Source organism: Etheostoma cragini, chromosome 6, assembly GCF_013103735.1.
Source record: "Etheostoma cragini isolate CJK2018 chromosome 6, CSU_Ecrag_1.0, whole genome shotgun sequence".
NCBI lineage: Eukaryota > Metazoa > Chordata > Actinopteri > Perciformes > Percidae > Etheostoma > Etheostoma cragini.
The window spans coordinates 22,967,953-22,990,200 of NC_048412.1; the positions used below are offsets into that span (position 1 = coordinate 22,967,953).

The following is a 22,248-nucleotide window of genomic DNA, read 5'->3' on the forward strand; positions in this document are numbered from 1 at the left end:
AGAAAGTCATAGTACAGTAAGTGAAAAAAGTTATAATATAGTGTGTCGAAAAGGTCATAGTATAGTATACGATAAAAAAAAAGTTTTAAGAAAGTATACTCATGGTATAGTATGTCAAAAAAGTCATAGTTTAGTTTATAAAAAAGATTTATAAAGTCATAGTACAGTATGCGATAAAAAACGTTTTAAGAAAGTCATAGTGCAGTATGTCGAAAAAAGGTTTAAAAAAGTTATAGTATAATATGTCAAAAAAAGTTTTTTAAAAGTCATAGTAAAGTATGTTGAAAAAAGTCATAGTATAGTATGTCAAAAAAAGTATAAAAAGGTCTTGGTATAGTATCTTGCAAAAAGTAAAAAAAAATCATAAAAAAAAAGTAAAGTATGTTGAAAAAAAGTCGTAATATAGTATGTCAAAAAAAAATGTAAAAGGTCTTGGTATAGTTTGTTGAAAAAAAAATTGAAAACTCATAGTATAATATGTTGAAAAGGTTTTAAAAAAAGTCATACTACAGTATGTTGAAAAAAGGTAAAAAGTCATAGTATAGCATGCGATAAAAAAACATTTAAAGGAAGTCACAGTATAGTAAGTAAAAAAAGTCATAGTATAGTATCTCGAAAAAAGTAAAAAAAAAAGTCATACTATAGTATGTAATTAATAAAAACATTTAAGAAAATCATAGGATAGTATGTCAAAAAATGTCACAGTATTTCGAAAAAAGTTTAAAAAAGACATAGTATAGTATGTCAAAAAAGTCAAAGAATAGTTTGTGAAAAAAGTCATAGTTTAGTGTGTTGAAAAAGTGTTGAAAAAAAGTCATAGTATATGTTGAAAAAGTTTTAATAAAAGTCAAAGTATAGAATGCACTAAAAAACGTTTTAAGAAAGTCACAGTGTAGTATGTCAAAAAGGTCATAGTATAGTGTGCGATCTAAAAACGTTTTAAGAAAGTCATAGTACAGTATGTCGAAAAAGTCATAGTATAGTGTGTCGAAAAAAGTTTAAAAAAAGTCATACCATAGTATGTCAAAAAATTCATAGTATAGTATGTCAATTAAGTGTTGAAAAAGGTCATTGTATAGTATGTTGAATAAAAGGTTTAAAAAGTCATAGTATATTATGTGATAAAAAAGTTTTATGGAAATCATAGTTTAGTATGTAAAACAAAATGTCATAGCATGTCGAAAAAAATGTCGAAAAAAGTTATAAAAATTCGTAGTACAGTTTGTCGAAAAAAGGTATAAAAAGTCATAGTATAGTATCCCATAAAAAAACGTTTTAAGAAAGTCATAGTATAGTAAGTCAAAAAAGTCATAGTATAGTAAGTCAAAAAAGTCATAGTATAATTACAGTATATTATGTCAAAAATATTGAAAGAAAGTCAGTATTTCTGAAAAACGTAACAAAGTCATAGCATGGTATGTTAAAAAAGTCCAAATAGTTATTGTATAGTAGGCCTATTTTCAAAAAAGTTCATAGTAGTAGTACTGTGTTAAAGGTTAAAAAAAAGTGTGTTGAAAAAAGTAAAGTAGTACAATAACTCAAAAAAGAGTAAAAAAGTCATAGCATATCAATAAAAGTTTAAAACCCATAGTTTATGTCCAAGTTTAAAAAATCATAGTGTGTCAACAAGTCTTAGTATAGAATGTTGAAAAAAGTTTTTAAAAAGTCATAGTATACAGTACTTTATGTCGAAAAAAGTCAAAGTAGAGCATGTCAAGAAAGTCGTAGCATAGTACAGTATGCTGAAAGTATGAAAAAGGTTTATAAGTCATAGTATGTGCGTGAAAAAAATTATAGTGTAGTATGTGAAATTTGTTTTTTTAAAGTCATTGTATGTTGAAAACAGTTGAATGTTGAAAACTGTAAAAAAAAAGAAAAAGAAAAAAAGGCTTAGTATAATATGTTAGGAAAAAAATTGCTTGACCCACTTGTTTTCCGGAGGGCGGATTCACAAGACAGTAAACACTGCTGATGTTGGAGGCAGGGCTGTGGAATGATGACAACAAAAACAAAAGCATTCATACTCAGTGACTGACTGTAAAAATTGACAGGGAAGACTCATTGTGCCATTCATGTCTGAAGGATCTTAAATGGATGCTTTGACTCCAGCATGAGGAGCAACATGCAGCTCTCTGTCCTACAGAGTGTGCCTTGTCCCGGGTGAGGACAGCGTGTGTGGCTGCTGTCTTACGTCCTGTCTGGACGAGGCTGGCATCGTTGGCCATTTGGATGGCGTGGCTGGTCTGACAAGAGGTCATCTCTGCTCCTAAAAGGTCCTGCCATACAGTGGTCGTTCATTCGATTTCTCCTCCTGGCGTCATTCCACCAACCCTGAATTTGTTTACATACACATACACGCACACACACAAAAAAAGAGTCATTTTTGTCTACATATGTTCAACAAAGAAGTAGAATGAGTTGAACAAATGAGTCATTACCAGAAAACCAAAACCGGTCGCTGTGTTTGTAGTTCCTTGTTGAATTGATTTCTTCTTCCTACGTCCAAAAACATAAAAGGGACATAACAGTGGTTATGCATGCCAATGACACACGCCAAATATTATGATAAATGTATTTATATTACTTTACCTGTAGAATACGACAATTGCAATGATTATGAAAAGGATAAAAAGAAAAAGAAAGATGTACAGGGCCTTTGTCAATGTTCCTGTGGTTAAAAGAGACAGAACATCAGTATATAGACACATATGTGTGAACAAGTAGCATAGTTTCAAACTGCTGTGGTTTTATCAGAGGAAACGCATTTTGGCACATCTGATTGCATAATACCTTTAGCATGTCTCCCTTTCAAAAGTAATACAGAGGACACATTCAGGCAAGAGGACTTGAACTCACGGTCAAACAGATGAACTGGGTCAGACTTTCTTTGATTTATTTCATTTTTGGCGATGCAGTAGTAGCCTCCTGGCTGGTTTGAATGTACTGTGTAGCTCTGACGGTCAGACACTTTCTCATCCCCTTCCTCAGCCTTTATCTTGTACCATGAATATTGCGTGACTGGGGGATAGCTGTGACTACTGCAGCTCAGCTCGACAAATCTCGTTCCGTCAGGCTCCTGCTGCTCTGGTGCTCTCGTGATATTGGTGTGTTTTGGAGCATCTAAGCAGGAACATTTTAAATACAGAAATATAAAATGATTTACTTGACATCTGAGTGTTCAAAGATCATGCAGGAATGACAGCACAAATGAAAATATACTCAAAAGCCACTCTGCGTACAATTGTAAGTTTTTCTTTTGGCATCCCCCAGTGGTCGTTTTCTAAAAAACATTGTGGCTTCTGTAAGCGCTTTGTCGACCAACAATTATTGTCTACATCACATTTAAAGAAAGATTTTAACATCTACTAGAACTGAAACATTTTTTTTGCAATGCACATTCCTGAAAGATTACAGGTTACTTCAGTTATTGACAGTTTGTAAGAGTACTGCGCCATGAAATAAAACATGTCATTAGATTTAAATAATCCCGAAAATCAACATTGCAAATGACAAAGGATTCAACATTAACCGCGTTGACTTGTGGGTATACAAGCGTTTTGGTGAGAAACACAAACACAATTTTATGCGTGAAAACCGTACTGCTCTTGGACAGCTCAATCTGTATTTACAATATTTACAATAATCTGTAATGTAATATCTCCTAGTTAATGTGTACACTGCCCTGAGTGCACCGGTATACTCACACTTGACTTTGACCTCAGCCTTCTGTGAGTTTCCAGTTCCAATATCATTACTGGCTGCACAGCTGTACAGCCCGCTGTCAGAAGGCCTGACTGAAGTCAGAATGAAAGTCTGGCCTTTCCGGAGGATTTCACTCTTCCCATCATTCATCTTCATCCAGGTGATGGAGGTCACTGGTGGGTGGGACTGGGCAATGCAACGTAACGTCAACGACTTGTTTTCATTCACAACGAGAGCAGGCTCAGCTTTTAAAGTCACGTTTTTGGGACGATCTGCATTTATCAAAAAGAGAAGAGTCAGATCTAAACATAGTGAGTTATAGCATAAACATATTAAACTGTTGTGCTGTGAATAATAATATAATTGCACACATTTAAATTTAGATGAGGGCCATTCCAGGTAAGTCTTTGTCCATATAGGTGACTGACTTTATAAACATGAGAGCAACTTAACATGCACACCTGTACAGTTGTGCTCATAAGTTTACATACCCGTGCTAAAGTTGACTAAAAAGAAGAATAAAAAACATCTTTTGGACATTGAGCTTAATGCCTTAATTAAAAACAACAGGAAAAATACAACCTTATAGGACACCAATTTTCTTTGTGAATGAATAATGCATTGTAAAAAATAAAATAAAAATAAAGGGGCATGAGTATACACACCCCAATGTTAAATTCCCATAAAGGCAGGCAGATATTTTATTAGTAAAGGCCAGTTATTTCATGGATCCCGCATATTATGCATCCTGATAAAGTTCCCTTGGTCTTTGGAATTAAAATAACCCCCCATCATCACATACCCTTCATCATAACTAGAGATTGGCATGTTTTTTTGTTTGCAGTTATCCTAGTTGCTGGTTTGATTTGCATTGAGAGATGATCTTATGGAAAGTTCCCCATGCCAATCTCCAGGTATGCTGGAGTGTGGTATGTAGTGTGTGTCATGATATGGGGCTGTTTTAATTCCAAAGGTCAAGGGAACTTTATCAGGATGTGTAGTATCCTGGATCCATGAAATAACTGCCTGCCTCTATGGGAATTTAACACAGGGCTGTGTTTATTTGTGCCCCCTGTATTTTAAGGAATACAATTTTATTTATTTACTATACATTATTCATTCACAAAGAACATTTAACTAAGACATTAGGATCAATTTCAAAAAGATTTTTTTTTTATTCCTCTTTCTAGTCAACTTCAGCATGGGTATGTAAACTTATGAGCTGTATAATACAATCCAAAACGCAATTTTGGATGGGAGAAAAGCGGATGTAAATTATAATCTTTGAGGGCAGTTTGTGGTTGTGGTGCATTATATCTCAAGGTGTTTTTTTAATTTATTACATTTTACTCAGTGGTGGACAAATGATAGAGATTTAAGTAAAAGTAGAATACTTTGTAGTATAAATAAACCATTCTAAGAAAGTAAGTCAGGCAGTCATAGTTTTAGCAGGAAAATGCACTTAAAAAAAATAAAAAGGGGCATAAAGTGGCCAAAAATGGAAGTGAAACATAAGTACCTCAAAATTGTACTTTAACTAAACTATTGTACCAAAAAATCTAGACATGTAATCAAAATGATTTCACATCTACTTTTTGCAAAGTTTTGGTCTTGATGATTTGTTTGGAAAAAGACAATGCACGGCTATATCACTCACATTTTACCACCAATGTTTTTGGTCTGCTTGTCTTTGAACCTTCGCTGTTTGTCGCCATGCAGGTGTAAACTCCTGCGTGAGTGGAAGTCACATTGAATTTGTGGTGAAGAGTGTTAGAAGGCCAAGGTTGAGGGAAAAAACATTCTTTGGACTGAGGTTTTGATTTGGAAGTCCTTGTCAAGGCGAGTGTTGATGGTGGGAAGCTTTCAACAGTACAGTTGATGGTGATGAGCTGATCTTCATTGAGCTCAGTATTCATAGCCAGCGTGGGGTCAGTTGGAGGATCTGTAGAGAGAAAGCAGCTGTGTGATTTTCAGGAGAATTCATTCATTTTGGATGTTGCATGACAATTCTATGAACAGGAACTGTTAAGTCTATAAACAGGAAAACAACTTCTGTCCTGAAACTTATTGGGACTGTAGCTTATTCAGCGTATCTCCCAGAGTTAGATGACTCCATACACACCCTTTTCATCTCCGTGCGTGTTGTATGTCTGACGCCCCCACGCTAGCCTCAGGCGGTGTGTCAGACAATGTCTTACAACGCATGGAGAGGAGAAGGGAATGTATGGGCTCATCTAACTCTGGGTAATACGGTGAATAAGCCAAAGTCCGACTAAGTCTGCGTGTTCCTTTACATACTTAAGAGTTTGGCACTCTCACATATGTCTATTGAATACATGGCTACAACCAGAAGCATGTTAGCTTAGTATAACACAGATGGAAACTGCTAGCCTGGCTCTGTCCAAAGGTATCTTAGTTTGCCAACTAGCATCTCTAATCCTCATTAATGCACATTATGTCCAATTTGATTAATCCGTATAAAAAACTGAAGTCTAACAATGACAAGTTAACTTTTTGCATTTGCTTTTGTGCAACACTATTTCTTGGCTGTGAGAAATTACTTGAGCGGCAACTATATTATAACTGGACTATGAGTAAATTCATGTCTCTTTCCACTTCCTTTTTTGTATGGATTAAACAAATGATATATGTGTTGATTTGTGAGTTCTAGCTTAAAAATTTATAATTGTTGGAATAAAGTCAGGCTACCTCTTTCCAATCCTATGCAAGGCTAAGCTTATCGGCTGCTGGCTCCAGCCTCATATTTACCGGACAGATATGACAGTTGATTCCAACTTTTCATCCAACTAGCAAATGATTTGCCTTTGAAAGACATGAATAAATAAACAAAAAAAGAAGAAAAAAAAAGATTTTTTTCCAAGTCAAGGGTCAATCAGATGTAAATAATGATTTTTGTAACATTCAAACTTGAAGTAAAGGTTGAGAGGAACTTAAATGTCACAGAAGATTTTCAGCATACCACAATTACTTACAGTGTACTTGTATGCACACTGGCTCACTGTTGTCTCCAGTATTGATCTTGTTGGTGGCGTTGCAAATGTAACATGCTTCATCGGCTCTCTCTACTTTGGCCAAATATAGCACGTTTTCTTTAGAATTCTTGGACGACCACTTTGAGGAGTCAATCTGTTTCTTTATGTTGTAACGGTACCAGGAGTAACTCGACGGTGCAGGGTTGGCATCAGTGATACAAGTAAATTGAAGGGAGCTACCAACTTTCACTGTAACAACAGGACTGATGGATGTCTTCCTTGGGGCATCTGGAAGGAAGAAATAATTACATATTATTAACATGCTTTCCATGTTGATGCAGTCTCTGACAAACATGTAGCACGAAGAGCTGTGAAACTTACATTCAACTTTAATTTGAAGTGACCCTGATTTTCCAGTACCCACAGTGTTGGTGGCACTACATGTGTACAAGCCACTGTTCTCAGGCTGGATTCTTTTAACAACATATGTTTGTTCCTGACAAACAGCTTTTCCATCTTTAAACCAAGAGTAGGTGCCAGGTGGTGGTTTGCTTCTTTTCACGATACATGTCAAAGTTATTGTTTCCCCTTGTTTAACTACAGAAGCAGAGGAATTCACCTCAACTTCGGGAAGATCTGAAACAGAACATATTATTTCTTTAGGCTGATCAATTACTATTCACTAAGAATGCTATAGTATATATATTAAATGAAAACAGAGTTTTTAAAAAAGGTTATTGTTTCGCTTATACTATAGAAAAACATAAAAACACACATCAGTATTACAGGGGTTAAAATAGAGAATCACAATACCCAAATTAAAGAATTCAATTAAAAACAGGAAGTACTCACATTGGACATTAATAGTGACTGGGTTTGATGGCGTTATCCCATGTTTGTTTGTAGCTTCACAATGGTATTCTCCATCCTGTGACTCCTCAATTGATGTGATTATCCATTCTGCCCCTGTTTCCCCAGCGTGTTGTTTATTTTTAAACCAGGTAAAGGTGGGGGCAGGATTTCCTTTGGCGGAGCAAGTGAGAGTTACAGATTGTCCTTTCTTAACTATTTGAGAGCTTGTTTCAGCCAAGGTGTCTTTGGGAGCATCTGTGTCAACAAATTAAATAAAGTCAGGGAAATCAGTCAACTCACAGCAATAGATTATTATTATTATTTATGGCAAATAATTATGCATACTAAATTATATATAATTCAATATACTGAATGATTATAGTCCCATTTAGTTTAAAGCGGAACTTTAGGTGATTTAACAAATAGCCACACTATGAGTTTAGCAAAGGTAATCTACGTGAATATAGGCTAGATGAGTATACTTTAATACAACAGATAACAGACGTGTAGTTGAAAAATTGAAGTTATTTTTCAATGAAACATGAAGTTACACTAATGTACATCACCACTTGATACAGCATAGTAGCAAGCTTAAGACCAGACTAAACCAACCACATATTTATTTTTCTTTCCCTAAGTTATGTCAGTGTCATTTTATTTATCTATTTATTTTTCTTTTTTCTTGTTGTTATTGCTTTGTTGTAGCACTGTTGTTTGCTTCTTAGTTTGTTTGAGTAGTTTTTTGGATTTACCTGATTAGTTGCCTTTAAAAGACACAAACTGCTGTTGCTCTGTCTAATTTTTGTTTGTATTTGTAAAAGAACTATTAACTGTTAAGGGTTAATTGTGTGCAGGTCCAACCCTTAATTTACATTTAGATTACAGATTACAAATTTGGTTTCATATCAGTAGTAAGCTCAATATGACCCCAGTAAGACATGACATCAACGTTATGATTTACATCATTACTTACATTCAACAGTTACACTGATATTTTGAATCAAATATTTGTCTTTGTTATCATGTGTTTTGCATGAAAACTCCTTCCCATCGTCCTTCCAGCTGACTGTTAGATTGACGGTGGTGCTTTTCTCTTTTTCATTGTTTCTTAGTGGAGGCGTTAGGGACTGTTCCGTCAAACCTCCAATTTGTAGCTCTGAAGGACATGAACTTGAAGTGGAGCATGTGAGTGTTAACATGCCCGATTCTTTCACAGCTGCTGGTTTCTCAAAAGTGATCGGGCATGGATTTTCTGCAAACGTGAAAATAAGATAATTTTAAGAGAAATAAAATGAGTGTGCTGAATAGTCAGTGTTAGTAAATTAGTAACATTAATAATACAGTATGGAATGAATACATGTTTTCAATATATATTAATTCTTAGTTTTTCTACCTTAACCATGCAAATATAATGGACTACTAGTTACTGTGATATGAAAGACTTAGCTAGTCCTTGACAAATTTATTATGGGTATGATCAAAACCCTATACATTTTTCTCAAATAATAATTCTTAAAATGCGTTTCTTACGATAATCATTTTGAATTTTAACTCAACCGATCTCATAATTTTTGCCTCCAGACGAGCTTATCTCTTAATTTTTGCATAACTAATTTTATTGGTATATATCATGAAAATGTCTTTCAGCACTCTTGATTTATGTACTTACCTGTAACTGTGAGGATCACCGCTGGTTTAGTTATCCATTTTTCTTTTCCTACAAATCTGAAAGCATAATCTCCACTGTCAGTTTTGTTTAGGTTGCAGATTAAAATACTGCACAGCTCTGGTTGAAGAGCATTGTTCCAACTTAAATCTGGAGGTGAGCCGGTATATTTAACTCTAGCTGCGAAGTCTGAATTGACACGACGCACTGATTCATCTGTGCTGTAAATAACAGTGCCAGTCAAAACCATGTCATGCCAAGTTGGATTCTTTATCCAAAACCAGTGTGCATCTTTAACATCAACATAACGTGTGACTGTGCATTTGATTTCAATGCAGGAACCCTCCATGGCTGTCAGGTTATTCTCTTCTAGTGTGAAGGGGCATGACGAGAGACAATCTGTGGTGGTAAAAACACAGATGTAAAAGTCAGGTTATGTACATCGCCTTCATGCAAATGTTGTTAAAAGAACATTATCATAGTGGAATATGAAAATTCCTACTTGTTATCAGAGCCAGAAATACCAACCACCCAACTGCCAGAGCCGTCATTTTCATGTGGCACTAAATCTCAATAACTGAAACAAATAGATAAATAAAATGAGATAATTAAAATGTGTTTGATATTGGACGTCATATATATTTACATACATACTTTAAAGTACTTATGCAGATACAAGATTCTTCCTCTTTTTTTCTTTTCATGGAGTTGTTTGAATAGTCTGCTATTTCTTTCTCATTTCATGATTGTTGGGAATTCTCCAGAATTGCAAAATATATCTTTTCTGGAACAAATAGCAGTACATTAATGTTTCAGAAGAAAAATATTGAAGGAAAAAGACCAAAACAAAATGTTGAGATTAAATGTTTTGTTGCAATGTAGTTGTAATTATTGTGTCTTGATACATTTTTAGGCTTCCAATTACAGGATCAGTTTCTATTTCTTACAGTTCCTAAAAAATTACATAGAGGTCATTGTCTTTATTCTGCATCAACTGTTTGTTTAAATCACTTTGTTCTGCTTGTCATTTAAAGAAGACTGATATTACACCACAGAATATTTAGAGTGAAAACATTATAGTGCCTTTATTTGGGTCATTCATCCCCCAAAATCTATGCATAATATTGACAAAAATAAAAGTGTTTTTAAAAACTCAATATAAAGCAAATCCGTCACTTACAAATGCCATGGTATACTTATTTAGAAACCTAAAATGTCTCTAGACACAAACATGGTACCTTCACAGACATGGAACCTTCACGTACAGAGATTACGTTTTTTAATTAGGCAGTCAAATAGCGGAACTATTTTTTTTTTTCTATAAAAAATTAAGCTTGTTCTTACCTCAGAAGATTCACTTACATCAGTCCATAGCACTTACCATCCTTCATAAAGTAAGAGTGAGAAAAAAATAAAGGAAGTTTTCACAGTTCAACTAAAATCTTGTAAAATTTGCATGGCCAATTGTGCAAGCCAGAGAACTTCATCTTTAATAGTTGATGAAGATGATACGGTTTTCTCCTTCAACTTGCTGGCTATAGTATGCCTGCAACACCCTCTCACTTCCTCTATTGACTGTTTTTTTTTTTTATAATGAAAGCATCTGTTCCGGGTTTTCTTTTTTACAGGCACTTAGCAGCTTACAGTATTTGACATCTATTTACATGTTCTTTGGTACTTCTAGCGCATTCAAAAGTGTGAAAACATATCAAAATATTTCAGAAGTTTGTATAAATTGTGTTTTTTCTTATATCCCAAAACATAAAAGGTAAATCACACATTAAACAGGAAACCTTACACAAAGAAAAAAACCATTTGATTTCACTTCGCCTTCCCAAGAGCAACAGCCACTATCTTCTCAGCATCAGCGGCCATTTCATCCATGGCGCAGTTTAATGCTTGCAGCATGGCAGAGAAGGAGCGGCTGGCAGAACGGGCATGAACGGGCATCGCCATCTCCACCAGCTTAGATGAAACCGTGGCCAAGTTTTTTTCTGCCGCTGCCAGACGCTTTTTCACTTCACTTTTAGTAACCTCTATTGACAATACACAAGTTCGCAGCCCTTTAAGTCTTGTTGGTTCCATGCCCCGATGTCGGGCCAGTCGCTCGACCGAATCATCGTCCAGGCACAGAGATAATTGTGCTTTGGTTAGAATCCGCACTGCGATACTTGAGTCCACCATGGAGGCTACAAAGGGAACAGGAATAGTAGACACCCCACCAGATAGCGAGGCAGCTGCCCATACCAGTGCTTTGAATGCTTCCTTTTTCTTAGTGACCAGGGTGGAGGTAAGTGTTGGGAGAGCCAAGAGAAGGGCATGGGCTCGGATCTCTGGAAGGTCTCCTCTCATGTCTTCCAACAGGCCAGGGAAGTCAAGGTTCTCCAGGGTGGAGGGTCTCACCAGGTAGATTTTAGGCAGTGTCACACCCTGAGATGTCAGCATTTCCAGACTGGCTTTCCTCTTTTCTTCAAGGCTTTTTTCTGTGTCTTTTGCTGAAGCTAAGAGAATAAAGTACACTATTTGCCGCTGCTGTGACCGGGCATCCAAGAACACGTCCACACTGTTGGGGTCGGGCGTCTGTGTGAATGTCATTAAGACGGCATTATAGCGGGAGAATTGAACTCTATCCATGTATCCTTCGGGTTCAAATGGAGAGGCGGATGGAGCAGGTGGCAGATCCCACAGGCGAAAGTCAGGGTGTTTAGGATTTGGGTAAACTGCCAATTCCTCTGGGGCAACAAATAATGGAGACGGACCTGCTCCGTCTTCCCCAGGGCCGAGGCCACGGAGGGAGTTTATAAAGGCAAATTTTTCATCCCCACGGCCCCCCATCACAGCTAGGTTGATCCTGCTGATCAGGAGATCTTCCACTGCATCCTTGACATCTGATAACTTATTGAGCTCTATAGACTCTTTTAGGGTCTCTAGGAGGCTCAGGCTTCTGAAAACATCCGCCATTTCTGTAAAAAGATAAAGATTGCGTAACTTGGTTATAGAAAAGGCCAGAAAGACCATAAATACCTAAGAATTAATAAAAGACAAAGCATTAAAACCAATCTAATTTATAATACTGGTAAGTGTAACAATAGACACGATGGCATCTATCGCATTAATAAAATTCAATAGTAAACTTGTAACATAATCCGAGAAGAAATCCAAAGGTAAATTATATATCTAGTGTCACAGGAAACCTGCTCATTCACCACTGGTGTACATCATGTTTAAACCTCAGCTGACGGTTTACATGGTCCATTTAAACCAATCATCTATTGACTTTCTGGCAAGGCAACGTTTCAATTTAAACTAAATCCTGCACACACTCACCTACAGATCTGGAAGAGAAGCAGCCCTGTGGTTGAAATATGTGTTCCAAGTTGTCAAATGTTGATTCTTCTGCAGCTCTGAAGGACCAGCGGCGTCAGGTTGATCTATTTAAAGGTGTATGTCTAGCTAGTGGAACATCTAATCCTGTTAGCTCAGTCTTAATCCACAATCACCTGAAGCACATTCATGCACACCGTGTGTGTATGCAAAAACATTTTCTTCCATGAATACCCCTTACTTACATTCACAAGCACATACATAAAGATGCAAACAAATGTTAAAATAAAGAGATAAAAACAAATAATTTGTTACAACAACTTTTACTTTTTCAGCTTGCTTTATTCTCAATACACAGCAAATATTCACTAATAACTTGTTATCCAAGAAAGGATTATAAAAACTCATCTCCCTCTACACTCAACTTTAACGACATAAGGGAGTATTTTTACTTGACTTTTACTTTAGATTTTATTATAAACTCTTGGTGAATTAAAAGACCTGTCACGAAGCCGCAAGTGGGGAAGTGAAAGGCTGGGGTTTCCTGGAGCCTTCTCTCTTTTTACTCTCCCTCTCCTCTGCTCGCTCTGTTTCTCCTCTCTCACAGTGCAGCTTGCGACAGGCAGCTTGTGGAATAGCACTCTGTTCTGCTGTCACTGAACCTGCCTGCTGATGCCATTCTCTACCTGCCAATCACCAGCCCTGAATGTCTCGTCATCCCTGCCGGTGTTCACCACCTGCTCTGTCACCTGAGAGGATTCACCCACCAGTCCATTCTGCTACGTTCTCCAATTCAGAAATAAACTGTGTTAAAACTTCAAGCTGTGTCTCTGTCTGCTTCTGGGTTCCAGCCACAAATCCTGACAGGACTACCTAATTTGTACTTTAAGTATGAACACTGTTGATACACAGAACCTGCAAAGAGATTGTTTATTGAATGTGGGCATCTCCCTTCTTTAATGTTGATACACCAAAAATCGGAAATATGTTTCCCTTTATTGTTAAATTTGTACATTAATTCTTGGTTTTCCCACATATGCCTAATAAAGTGGAACAGAGTAATAACGTTAAGGGATGAGTGTATACTGTACAGTATGTGACCTAGGAGCCAGGCTGTAGAGTCTTGCTTTCTTTTCTTGGAAACTATGAAAAACACCCAACACCTGGTTTTAGATGCCGTTTTAGGCTCACATCCTCTCACACAATGATTTCCTGTTTTTGTGACAGCAAAAAATGCATTTGCAAGTGAATTCTTTTTTGTTTTTAAACAAAAGTGTTTGATCAGCAAGACAAGTCTTGCTAAGTCAAAGGTGTGCACAGGTCCTCTGTTAGTTGGAGCCAAGAAACCAGTAATGCTTATATACACACTATAATTTGTAGACATACACTCAGCTGCAAACTGTTTTTGCAGTGCTCAAAACTGCTCAAATGATTTATCAAATAAATGCTTTATATAAAATAAATGTAAAAAGGGGGTTTCCTTCACTCAACACTCATTTCACACTCTCTCAACTGTGAAATCTTACTGCAGTGACTCCCTGAGGTTGCCAGCTGGCTGCACAGTTACACCACAGTTGAGTCTGAAAACAACAAATTGTACTTTCCACATTTCTGTTTGTTTTTACAGAGTTTTAAATTGTGAGCGTTTGTACGCACAATGTGTTTACATGTCATCTGATTTTGTTGTAACAATGTCTTTTGAATGACTGCTACTCTTGAATAAAGATAATTGTTGTTTGCCATTTCAGATTTCTTCACATATTTAAGACAAAAAATTTTAAGAGATTTTATTTGATCAAATAACGCAATTATGCAGTTGTTCAGGACCCATGGCTATAGTCAGTTTAAATGTTAAACAGTTAAATAAGCTGATTTTGCTGGTCAGAGCACGATATCTTAACACTCATGTTGTCCTCGGGTCAAATTTGACCAAATTTGACCAAATTTGAAATTTGGTGTCATGTCTAATTTAGTACAGTTGTGTTTAGTAATATCACATTTGTACCAAACTGCATTTTTCTGAATGAGGCCAGCATAAGTGGTAAAAGAACATGGTATCACAACACAGAGTCCAGCCTCTGCTGTTATTTTTGCTTCACTAAGGGTGACACAGAATCCATTTTATGAGCACTCTCTTCCTTGAGATGCAACTGTAAATACACACACAAAGACAATTAGGAACAGAGTATATAGTTGTTGATAATGCATCTACTACAAATGAAGAGAGACTTTTACTGTAATGCTGCTGAACCTACTGTATGAAAGGCCAAACAATGCTGTTTGTGGCAGTGTTTGACCGATATTTGTTTCCTGATGCACGATACAGATATGGTATTCAGCAGTCATGGTTTCAGGTTCCTCTCTGAGTAAAACTGAGTAGAGTACATTAAGCATGCACAATAATTATTTCGGAGGTTTATAATTTTTTTTCATGGATTTATATTTGGTAAACAAATGATTATACAACTCAAATGGTAAATATTTATGCCAAACAGTAAAGTGTGTGGTTCATAAGAGCTTTTTAGAAGCTGGTGAATAACTGTTTCTGCAATTCTGGAGCATTTAAGGAAACATGTATGAGGACATTTAATATCAGTAGATTAGAGTAGATTTTTATGTGTCAAAATGTGATTGCAATAAAGCTGCACACAACACCTGCATTAGCATTGTTGCTTCTCACAGCAAAGAGCAGAGAAGCCCAGATGAGAACAAACAACCAGATTCGATGATTGAGACACTCTCCCTCCACTGGACAAACTCTTACACAATCACAAAGACTTCATACAAAAATAACCATACAGGAAGTTTAGTTGATCAAACTGGACCAGAAACAACTCCACAGCTGACAGCACAAACATTAATACAGGATGTTGTCTGTTCGCCTATTCTGTGCTGAAGAATAAATTTGATTACTACTTTCCCCAGGGCCTCATTTTACTCCCCTGGCTGCAGCTCTGAACCTATCTGTGGTTTCTGCGATGTGTAGGCCAAAGACAATGATGTAAACAAGAAATGTATTAAACGCAGCATGATTATTCACTTCAATAGATTTAATTTAGAAATACATACAAAATCAAATGAGGTATATGTTGTGTTTTTTTTTCTTGTTGTCTTGGTCTCTTCACATCCGGGGCTGTCAGCCGTGTGAATCTGCTCTAAACTGACTCTTCCTCTCAGCACTGCCTCTTCCATCTTTGTGCAAAAAATGCAAATCGTTGTTGCTCTTCTTGTTGCACCACAATTTAATGCAATTTGTATTACACACACATCATATATCATTTGGGGAATTCGTGCCTTCTGCACCAAATTTTGAAAGAAAAGGAAATTTTTTGTTGAATTTGTACATCTTTCAGGACCGAACTGATACAAAACCATTAGGAAAGAGGAAGTTTGTGGCAATTGCACAAACATTGAGGAAAAGAATTTTGAGAAATGAACAAATGGTATCTTTTTTGTGCAGATGTTATATAGACTCATTAAGTTTGAACTGAATACTTGTTTGTCCAATATAGTTTATTTCAATTTATTTCAATTTCCTTTGCCGTTTTATGCACAATACTTACTGTACTGTTCAAAACATAACAGAAAAAAAACATGACAGTTTTTGTATTTTTAGTCTCATAACTTCCTTTTTCTTATGGTGTGCTACATGACTATGCCTATATTCGGCCAATGCCAGTTGCTATACATGTCTGCATTTTAAACATGAACTGCAGAACTGGTACACAAGATAGTGTCAGAGGTTGAGACACCTTTGTATGCACTGAAAGCTCAAAGTTTGTACCTAATCCTACAAAAAGTGTTTTCTGTGCAGGAAACTTCCTGCTCACTCTTAGCATTGAGAGTTAGGTTAATGTCTTTTTAAGGACAAGTAATCTGTTTCCCAATAGAAACAAATGCAGGTGCTGATGTGGACAGTAATTTGCAGTTTGATTTTCTGTTTTGTTTTGTTTGGGTGCTTGATTATAGCAGAAGCTTGTTTGGAACAACTCAATCTAATTACAGTTCTAAAAACAAAGGACACAAGGAAATCTTGTATATTCCAACAGGGTATCTTCACAGTACTGCCAATTTTAGTTGTTAGTTTCAATTTTTTTTCAAACTGTATGCATGTCTAATGCGTTTTAATTCTTAGACTTCCTTCCCTTTTGGTCCCCACAGACAGCCATTGTAAACAACAACTTGTTCTTAATGGCTTGCCTGTAAAAAGTAAAGGTGAAAAAGATGACACATTAGATCTTAGTTTATTTAAATACAATTTCAGCAGTTTTTATTTATTTCAGAATAATAACATATTGTCTAAAAGTAATGAAAAGCTAAACTTGTACATAAAGCTGTTAATTATAGCTGATACAGTGTTAATAAATTGTGTGATGCCAAAGAGATGCTAAAGCTTTTTTTGCACACAAAAGGTTTCCACTTTTTTAGTGGGGTTTTGTTTTGAGTTTTGAGTGGCTTGATGTAGGATTGGCAAGGTAAAGCTGCGATATGGGTGGATTAAATACTTTGTACATAAACATTGTTGTCACCTGATACTGTAGTTAGAATGGAATAATGGTAAAAACCAATGCTGTGGTAAAAACCACACACAGGATTGTCATTTACAATAGACATTCAAATGAGAAACCATCACATCAGAAAATATGAGAGAACTCACACACATAAATCAATCCCCTCTGCCATCCCACATTGTTTCTGCCCAGATCCCTTTAAATGCACCTCTATGTAACATCTGTCTGTTTCTTTAACTGTTTAAGTCTCTTCCATTATTTCTTTCACATTAGAGTAAACTATCTCATCCCCTCCTCCCTCCTCTGCTGACATACACTCTTGTGCCTCCTTATCTTCCCTCATCATCACCTCCTCCTCATTGCCCTCCAACATTTCACCACCCTCTCCACCATTGTCTTGTCTCTCCTCCATTTCTTTGTTCTTAATTTCAGCATACTCTGTCTCTGTGGTCTCTTGTGCATTATTTGCCCCTGCTGGACTCTTCCTATTCAACAAGTGGAAGTCAATGTCAGAGTATTCCACCTCTTTTGGTTCCATGTCAACGCCAGCGGCTGGTTGGTCAGCAGCCTCGGCTCTCCCTTCAGCTGACTCTTGGTCATTGGCTTCTTCATTTTCCACTGCATGACCAGCATTGATCTGTCAGGTACATTTCAGAAACAATATATTATCTGCCAGCTGATACAAGCCAGACAACTGTATGTACACTAGGCATGACATATGTGCATATTGTCAATCATCACCCAACACAGCAATTTATAATTATGACCAGCTATGTTGATATAAATACCAATGGATCTGCTTCAGTTGTCGCCATCTCTAGAGTCTCAATATCATTCCTAGTGCTCTTTTGTTTTTTCCTGGGGAGAAATTGTATCAGATTTTAAATTCTTTTTACATTTTTAATGATTCAGCCCACAAATGACCGAAGTAACATGTATTCCAGCATTTAGTTAAACAATATAACATTATAACGTTTGTTCAAATAAGCTAATACTGACTGCTAACCATTTTCTTTGGATTTTTTCAACTTATCAGGTAACAATTGATGGTATACGTATTGCTAGGCAGCATACCGGCTTACTGTTATAACAATGAATACAGAAAAAATGAACTGTGATGATCAACCAAATTCAAGTTTATACTCCTTATAGTGATTCTTTGTGTATACTACGTGTAAAAACACATTGAAAAATGTTTGAGACATGCCTTGAACAACGGTTGTTTTACATATTTTACAATATAATACTTATGAGTATTTTTGATTTTCTCTGAAATGTATAAAGCATGCTGGTGTGGTCCTTTATGATTGATCAACACACATGTCAAAAGAAGCACAGTTACATAAAGAAAACAGATTCTTTTGTTAAAAATTTACCTGCGGCACTTTCTGTCCAAGCAGCAGATGGTTGCTGCAAGAAGTATCCCAATCAAAAATGCAATGATGACTTGTGGATTTTTATGTAAAGTCATGAAAAATGTTTTGAACGGATCTGGAATCAAAAGAACGAGAAATTGTTTTAAAAAAAAGAAACAATTGTGATCACCGCTGCCTACTTTTAATAAAATGAGGCAAGGATGTCTTAGACCAGTGGTCTAGAGTTGGAGAGGTATTTAAATTTGTAACGCTTACCCTTTTTTATCGTAAGGTTCTTTTTATCTTCCCCAACGTCACTGATGCTGACACAATCAACAGTGGTGTAGTTGTTATCTTTGAAAGATACAGAAAGGCTGATATTCACTGTGTGGTGTGACATATTGGTCATAATAGAGTACTCAGCATGGTTCTTCAACAGAGGCCATTGGATTGTGGGCAAAGGAATCCCCTCACTGATGCAAACACAGGTTAGGACCCCCGACTGAACCTCACAACCAGAGCTGCTTAGGATCCTTGGAAAAACTACAGACGCAAAAGGAGACTCTCAAAAACACAGCAAACATACAGTAAGACTAAATGAAAATATAACAAAGGAGACTACACAGCCATTCTTGCATACACATTTCCATACCATTGCATTATAGACAGAACACCAGCTGATCTGAGTGGGTTGCTGATCTTTAATGCAATATCTATATTGCCTATTATCAGCAACCATTGGCTGGGTTTGTTTAGTTTTTTTTGTGGATTTTCCCTTTATTGACAGTGGATAGACATGAAAGGGGGAGAGATGGGGGACGACATGCAGCTAAGGGCCGCAGGTTGGATTCAAACCCAGCCCGCTGCAGGACTCAGCCAACATGGTGCGAACCCTTTTACTGGGTGAGCTAGAGGCTGCCCTGGCAGCCTGGGTTTGTGAGCAGTGGTCTAATTGTAGGCTGAAAAAAACAGAAATGAGGCCGGGCCAGCCAAACAGGCAGGTAGCGCACGGCAGGACTAAAGAAGCAAAAAGAGCACAAGGTCAGGCAACAGGTAACCAAAAAGGCAGTGAGCAAAAGCGCAAGCAAACAGGAAAAGGTTGAAAAAAAAAAGAGTTTACCACTTCATATACAACGACAAACTGGCAAGGAATGGAGTGTGAGACCGCATAAAATACTGCAGCAGGAGTTGATTGCAATCAGTGCTGAGGGCTTGGAGGTGGTTGATTGAACTGGCAGGTAAGTGTAAGCAGATTGGCCCACGCCCAGCCTCTCACAGAAACACGGACACAGAAGAAAGACAACAGGAGGGGGGGGGGGGCAAGGGGACAAACACGGGAAAGGTTGCAGATCCTAATAATATAGGACCCAACATTTTTTGTTTTGTTACATTTTGCAAAGTTAACAATACATGAGAAAGGTAATTAGCATGCTATTAGGGAGATTTGGGAAAAGGTGTTCTCTGTTGAATTTTTTGTTACCCCATAACAATACTACTTACAATAGGACTTACATTTCACTCTTATGTTTACTTCTTTCATCATACGGTTGACCTGATGTTTTGCTGTGCATATGTACTGTCCAGAATATTCTGCCGTCACGTTAGGGATGACAAGTGTGGCTGTTCCAGTGTCATTGTTCAGGGTTCTGTTCAAGCTGAGTTTTGTCCAGGTGATTAGAGATGGAGGGAAACTTTCAACACTACAGGTCAGAATCAGAGTTTCACCCTCCTTCACACTTGTATTACCAGTGATTTTAACTTCCTTCCCATCTATGAGACAAAATAATACACTGTATTAAATGTGTTAAAAGCCCCTAAATTCTTCTAGATTTTCCTGCTAGAATAAAATTGATGATGTAAAATTCAACACAGTAAGTACAGTACATTTCAGTATGCTTTACTCACAGACCACATTCAGAGTCACAGTCTCCTCTGTAGTGATGTTGTTTGGGAAGCTGACCTTACAGCTGACATTGGTGCCATGGTGTTCAGCTGAAGAGTTGAAGGTCAGGGTTGAGCTGTGACTCTGAGTGTCAGCAGTCAGATTCTTAGTCCTGAAATCAGTGATGTTTCCTGCGATGTGAGAGTCCTTCTCTCCTGCTCCTCTCCACGTCCAGGTGATTTCAGGATCAGATCCAGAGCAGAAACCAGGAGCAGTGCAGCTCAGTGAGCTCTGCTGTCCCTCTGTCAGAGGAAGAATCATCACGGTGGGCTTCTGGGTCAGATCTAAAGGAACAGCAGTCAATGAGTGAAGTCAGGTAAGCAGTTCCTATTGATTACCCTAAGCTCCACTATGACGATATACACCAATTATGTTTGTACAGTTCAAAAGCACCATGAACATCTTAACTGTATTTGTATTTGTTGTAGCTCTTCATACCTTTAACAGAAACATTTGTTCTTGGAGAGAATGTAAATCCATCTGTCTTCCTATGTAGTAAACTAATAACTCTGAGCTGATATGATCCAGAGTCTGACTCAGTGATGTCATTGACGATGATGCTGCAGTTCCTCTGACTCACATCAGGCTCCAACAGTGACACTCGTCTTTTAAACCCAGGTTGAATTTTGTTGTTGCTCTTGTTAGTGTGGAATATGATGTCTGAATCAGTACATTTTTGTTTGGATGGTTCACATTTGTACCAAACTATATGTTGGGGCGTAAAGCCATCACTGGTGTTGAAAGAACACGGTATCACAACACAGAGTCCAGCCTCTGCCGTTATTTCTCCTTTACTGAGAGTGATACAGAATCCTTTATCACAGAATGGTGTTCCCTCCACTGATGCACCTGTTAAATGAAAAGAGTGAAAGAAAAAAGGGACAGAGGATATTTACATTGTGACAATACACCAATTAAACAAAATGTTGTCATCAGCGTAAACATACAATGGAAATCAATCAACAATAATTTCTTTTTTATACTACTGTTGGAAGACAAGAGGCAATTACATATCTATCTGCAAAGGGGAATGTTATGAGGACATTGACTATGGCAAATTATTGCTGACAATTTGATTTTAATGTTGGTATCATGACTAGATTATAATAAAGATGCATACCTGTGTCTCTCACAGAGAAGAGTAGAGTTGCCCAGATGAGAACCAACATCCTGATTCAGTGGTTGGTACAGTCTGTCTCTATTCCTTTTAGAGGCACAAACGTTATACAAATTCTAATATTTCAGGTTACGAAACTGGACAAGAACCATCCCTGTGGTTGACAGCACAGATTTAAATACAGGATGTTGCATGATCACCTTTTCTGTTTTCACACTAGAAAACATGGCTAACGTCTTCTTGTGAGTCTCACAAAATGTTTTATTTCCAAGAACTTTGTAATATTTTTGTTCTAAAACTGCTAAATAAACTTTGTTGTAGCAGCTCTATCTACAATCCCACAAACTCTGAGTTAAATGCACACCTTAGTTTACAATCAAAGAGAAATTCTAAAACTTTAAATCTAAAAATACTTTTTAAAAACAAGGTGAATGTTTTATTACCTCTTCTTACCTTATTCTGCTGCTCTCTTCTCTCCACAGTGGTCTCTGCTGAATGTTTCTGCTCTGACTCTTCCTCTTCCTTTTGTACTTCTTCCCTCTTTGTGCTACAGCAAGCTTCCAGGAAGTTTCTCTAGACACTGCTGGCTCTCATTAGACTGCTATATTAAGAGCTAAAATTTCTACAATACGTGGACAGGTACAGTTTATCAAATATGTCACGTTTTTAATGTGCAACTTTGACACTGAATAAGTCTTTTTTAGAGCATATTTGTGACTGTGAAGGGGTGAGACACTTTAGGAAAGGGGGAAGTACCATATATGTGTGCATTTAGAAAATGTCATC

The 22,248-nt window shown here is 36.9% G+C and overlaps 4 protein-coding genes across 4 annotated transcripts in view; all 4 read right to left on the bottom strand.

The window, feature by feature from the left end:
• Nucleotides 1–11,038, bottom strand: part of si:dkey-24p1.1 (uncharacterized protein LOC556718 homolog) — a 14,640-nt gene extending 3,602 nt beyond the window's left edge. Inside the window, exons 1-14 of the mRNA XM_034874922.1 lie at nt 10,558–11,038; nt 9,704–9,790; nt 9,217–9,611; nt 8,521–8,799; nt 7,548–7,802; nt 7,077–7,331; nt 6,696–6,983; nt 5,360–5,644; nt 3,705–3,974; nt 2,857–3,120; nt 2,590–2,668; nt 2,439–2,496; nt 2,192–2,331; nt 1,929–1,986 (exon numbers count right to left, since the gene is read on the bottom strand). Of these exons, the coding sequence (XP_034730813.1) occupies nt 1,929–1,986; nt 2,192–2,331; nt 2,439–2,496; nt 2,590–2,668; nt 2,857–3,120; nt 3,705–3,974; nt 5,360–5,644; nt 6,696–6,983; nt 7,077–7,331; nt 7,548–7,802; nt 8,521–8,799; nt 9,217–9,562 (2,577 nt within the window). The 5' untranslated portion in view covers nt 9,563–9,611; nt 9,704–9,790; nt 10,558–11,038. The remainder of the gene's footprint in view (nt 1–1,928; nt 1,987–2,191; nt 2,332–2,438; nt 2,497–2,589; nt 2,669–2,856; nt 3,121–3,704; nt 3,975–5,359; nt 5,645–6,695; nt 6,984–7,076; nt 7,332–7,547; nt 7,803–8,520; nt 8,800–9,216; nt 9,612–9,703; nt 9,791–10,557) is intronic.
• On the bottom strand, nt 11,035–12,174 carry irgq2 (immunity-related GTPase family, q2). The gene has a single exon (XM_034873607.1). It carries the CDS (start codon nt 12,172–12,174, stop codon nt 11,035–11,037), a length of 1,140 nt encoding a protein of 379 aa, XP_034729498.1.
• A 4,527-nt stretch (nt 12,175–16,701) lies between these two features.
• Nucleotides 16,702–22,248, bottom strand: part of LOC117946650 (sialic acid-binding Ig-like lectin 5) — a 29,904-nt gene continuing 24,357 nt past the window's right edge. Inside the window, exons 5-7 of the mRNA XM_034874937.1 lie at nt 18,425–18,539; nt 17,837–17,906; nt 16,702–17,685 (exon numbers count right to left, since the gene is read on the bottom strand). Of these exons, the coding sequence (XP_034730828.1) occupies nt 17,290–17,685; nt 17,837–17,906; nt 18,425–18,539 (581 nt within the window). The 3' untranslated portion in view covers nt 16,702–17,289. The remainder of the gene's footprint in view (nt 17,686–17,836; nt 17,907–18,424; nt 18,540–22,248) is intronic.
• LOC117946651 (sialic acid-binding Ig-like lectin 14) lies at nt 18,615–22,105 on the bottom strand. The gene is made up of 6 exons (XM_034874938.1): nt 21,906–22,105; nt 21,466–21,549; nt 20,784–21,194; nt 20,309–20,629; nt 19,916–20,173; nt 18,615–18,946 (listed from the first exon to the last, which is right to left on the bottom strand). The coding sequence occupies exons 2-6, from the start codon at nt 21,512–21,514 to the stop codon at nt 18,630–18,632; spliced, it is 1,356 nt and encodes a 451-aa protein (XP_034730829.1). The 5' UTR covers nt 21,515–21,549; nt 21,906–22,105; the 3' UTR covers nt 18,615–18,629.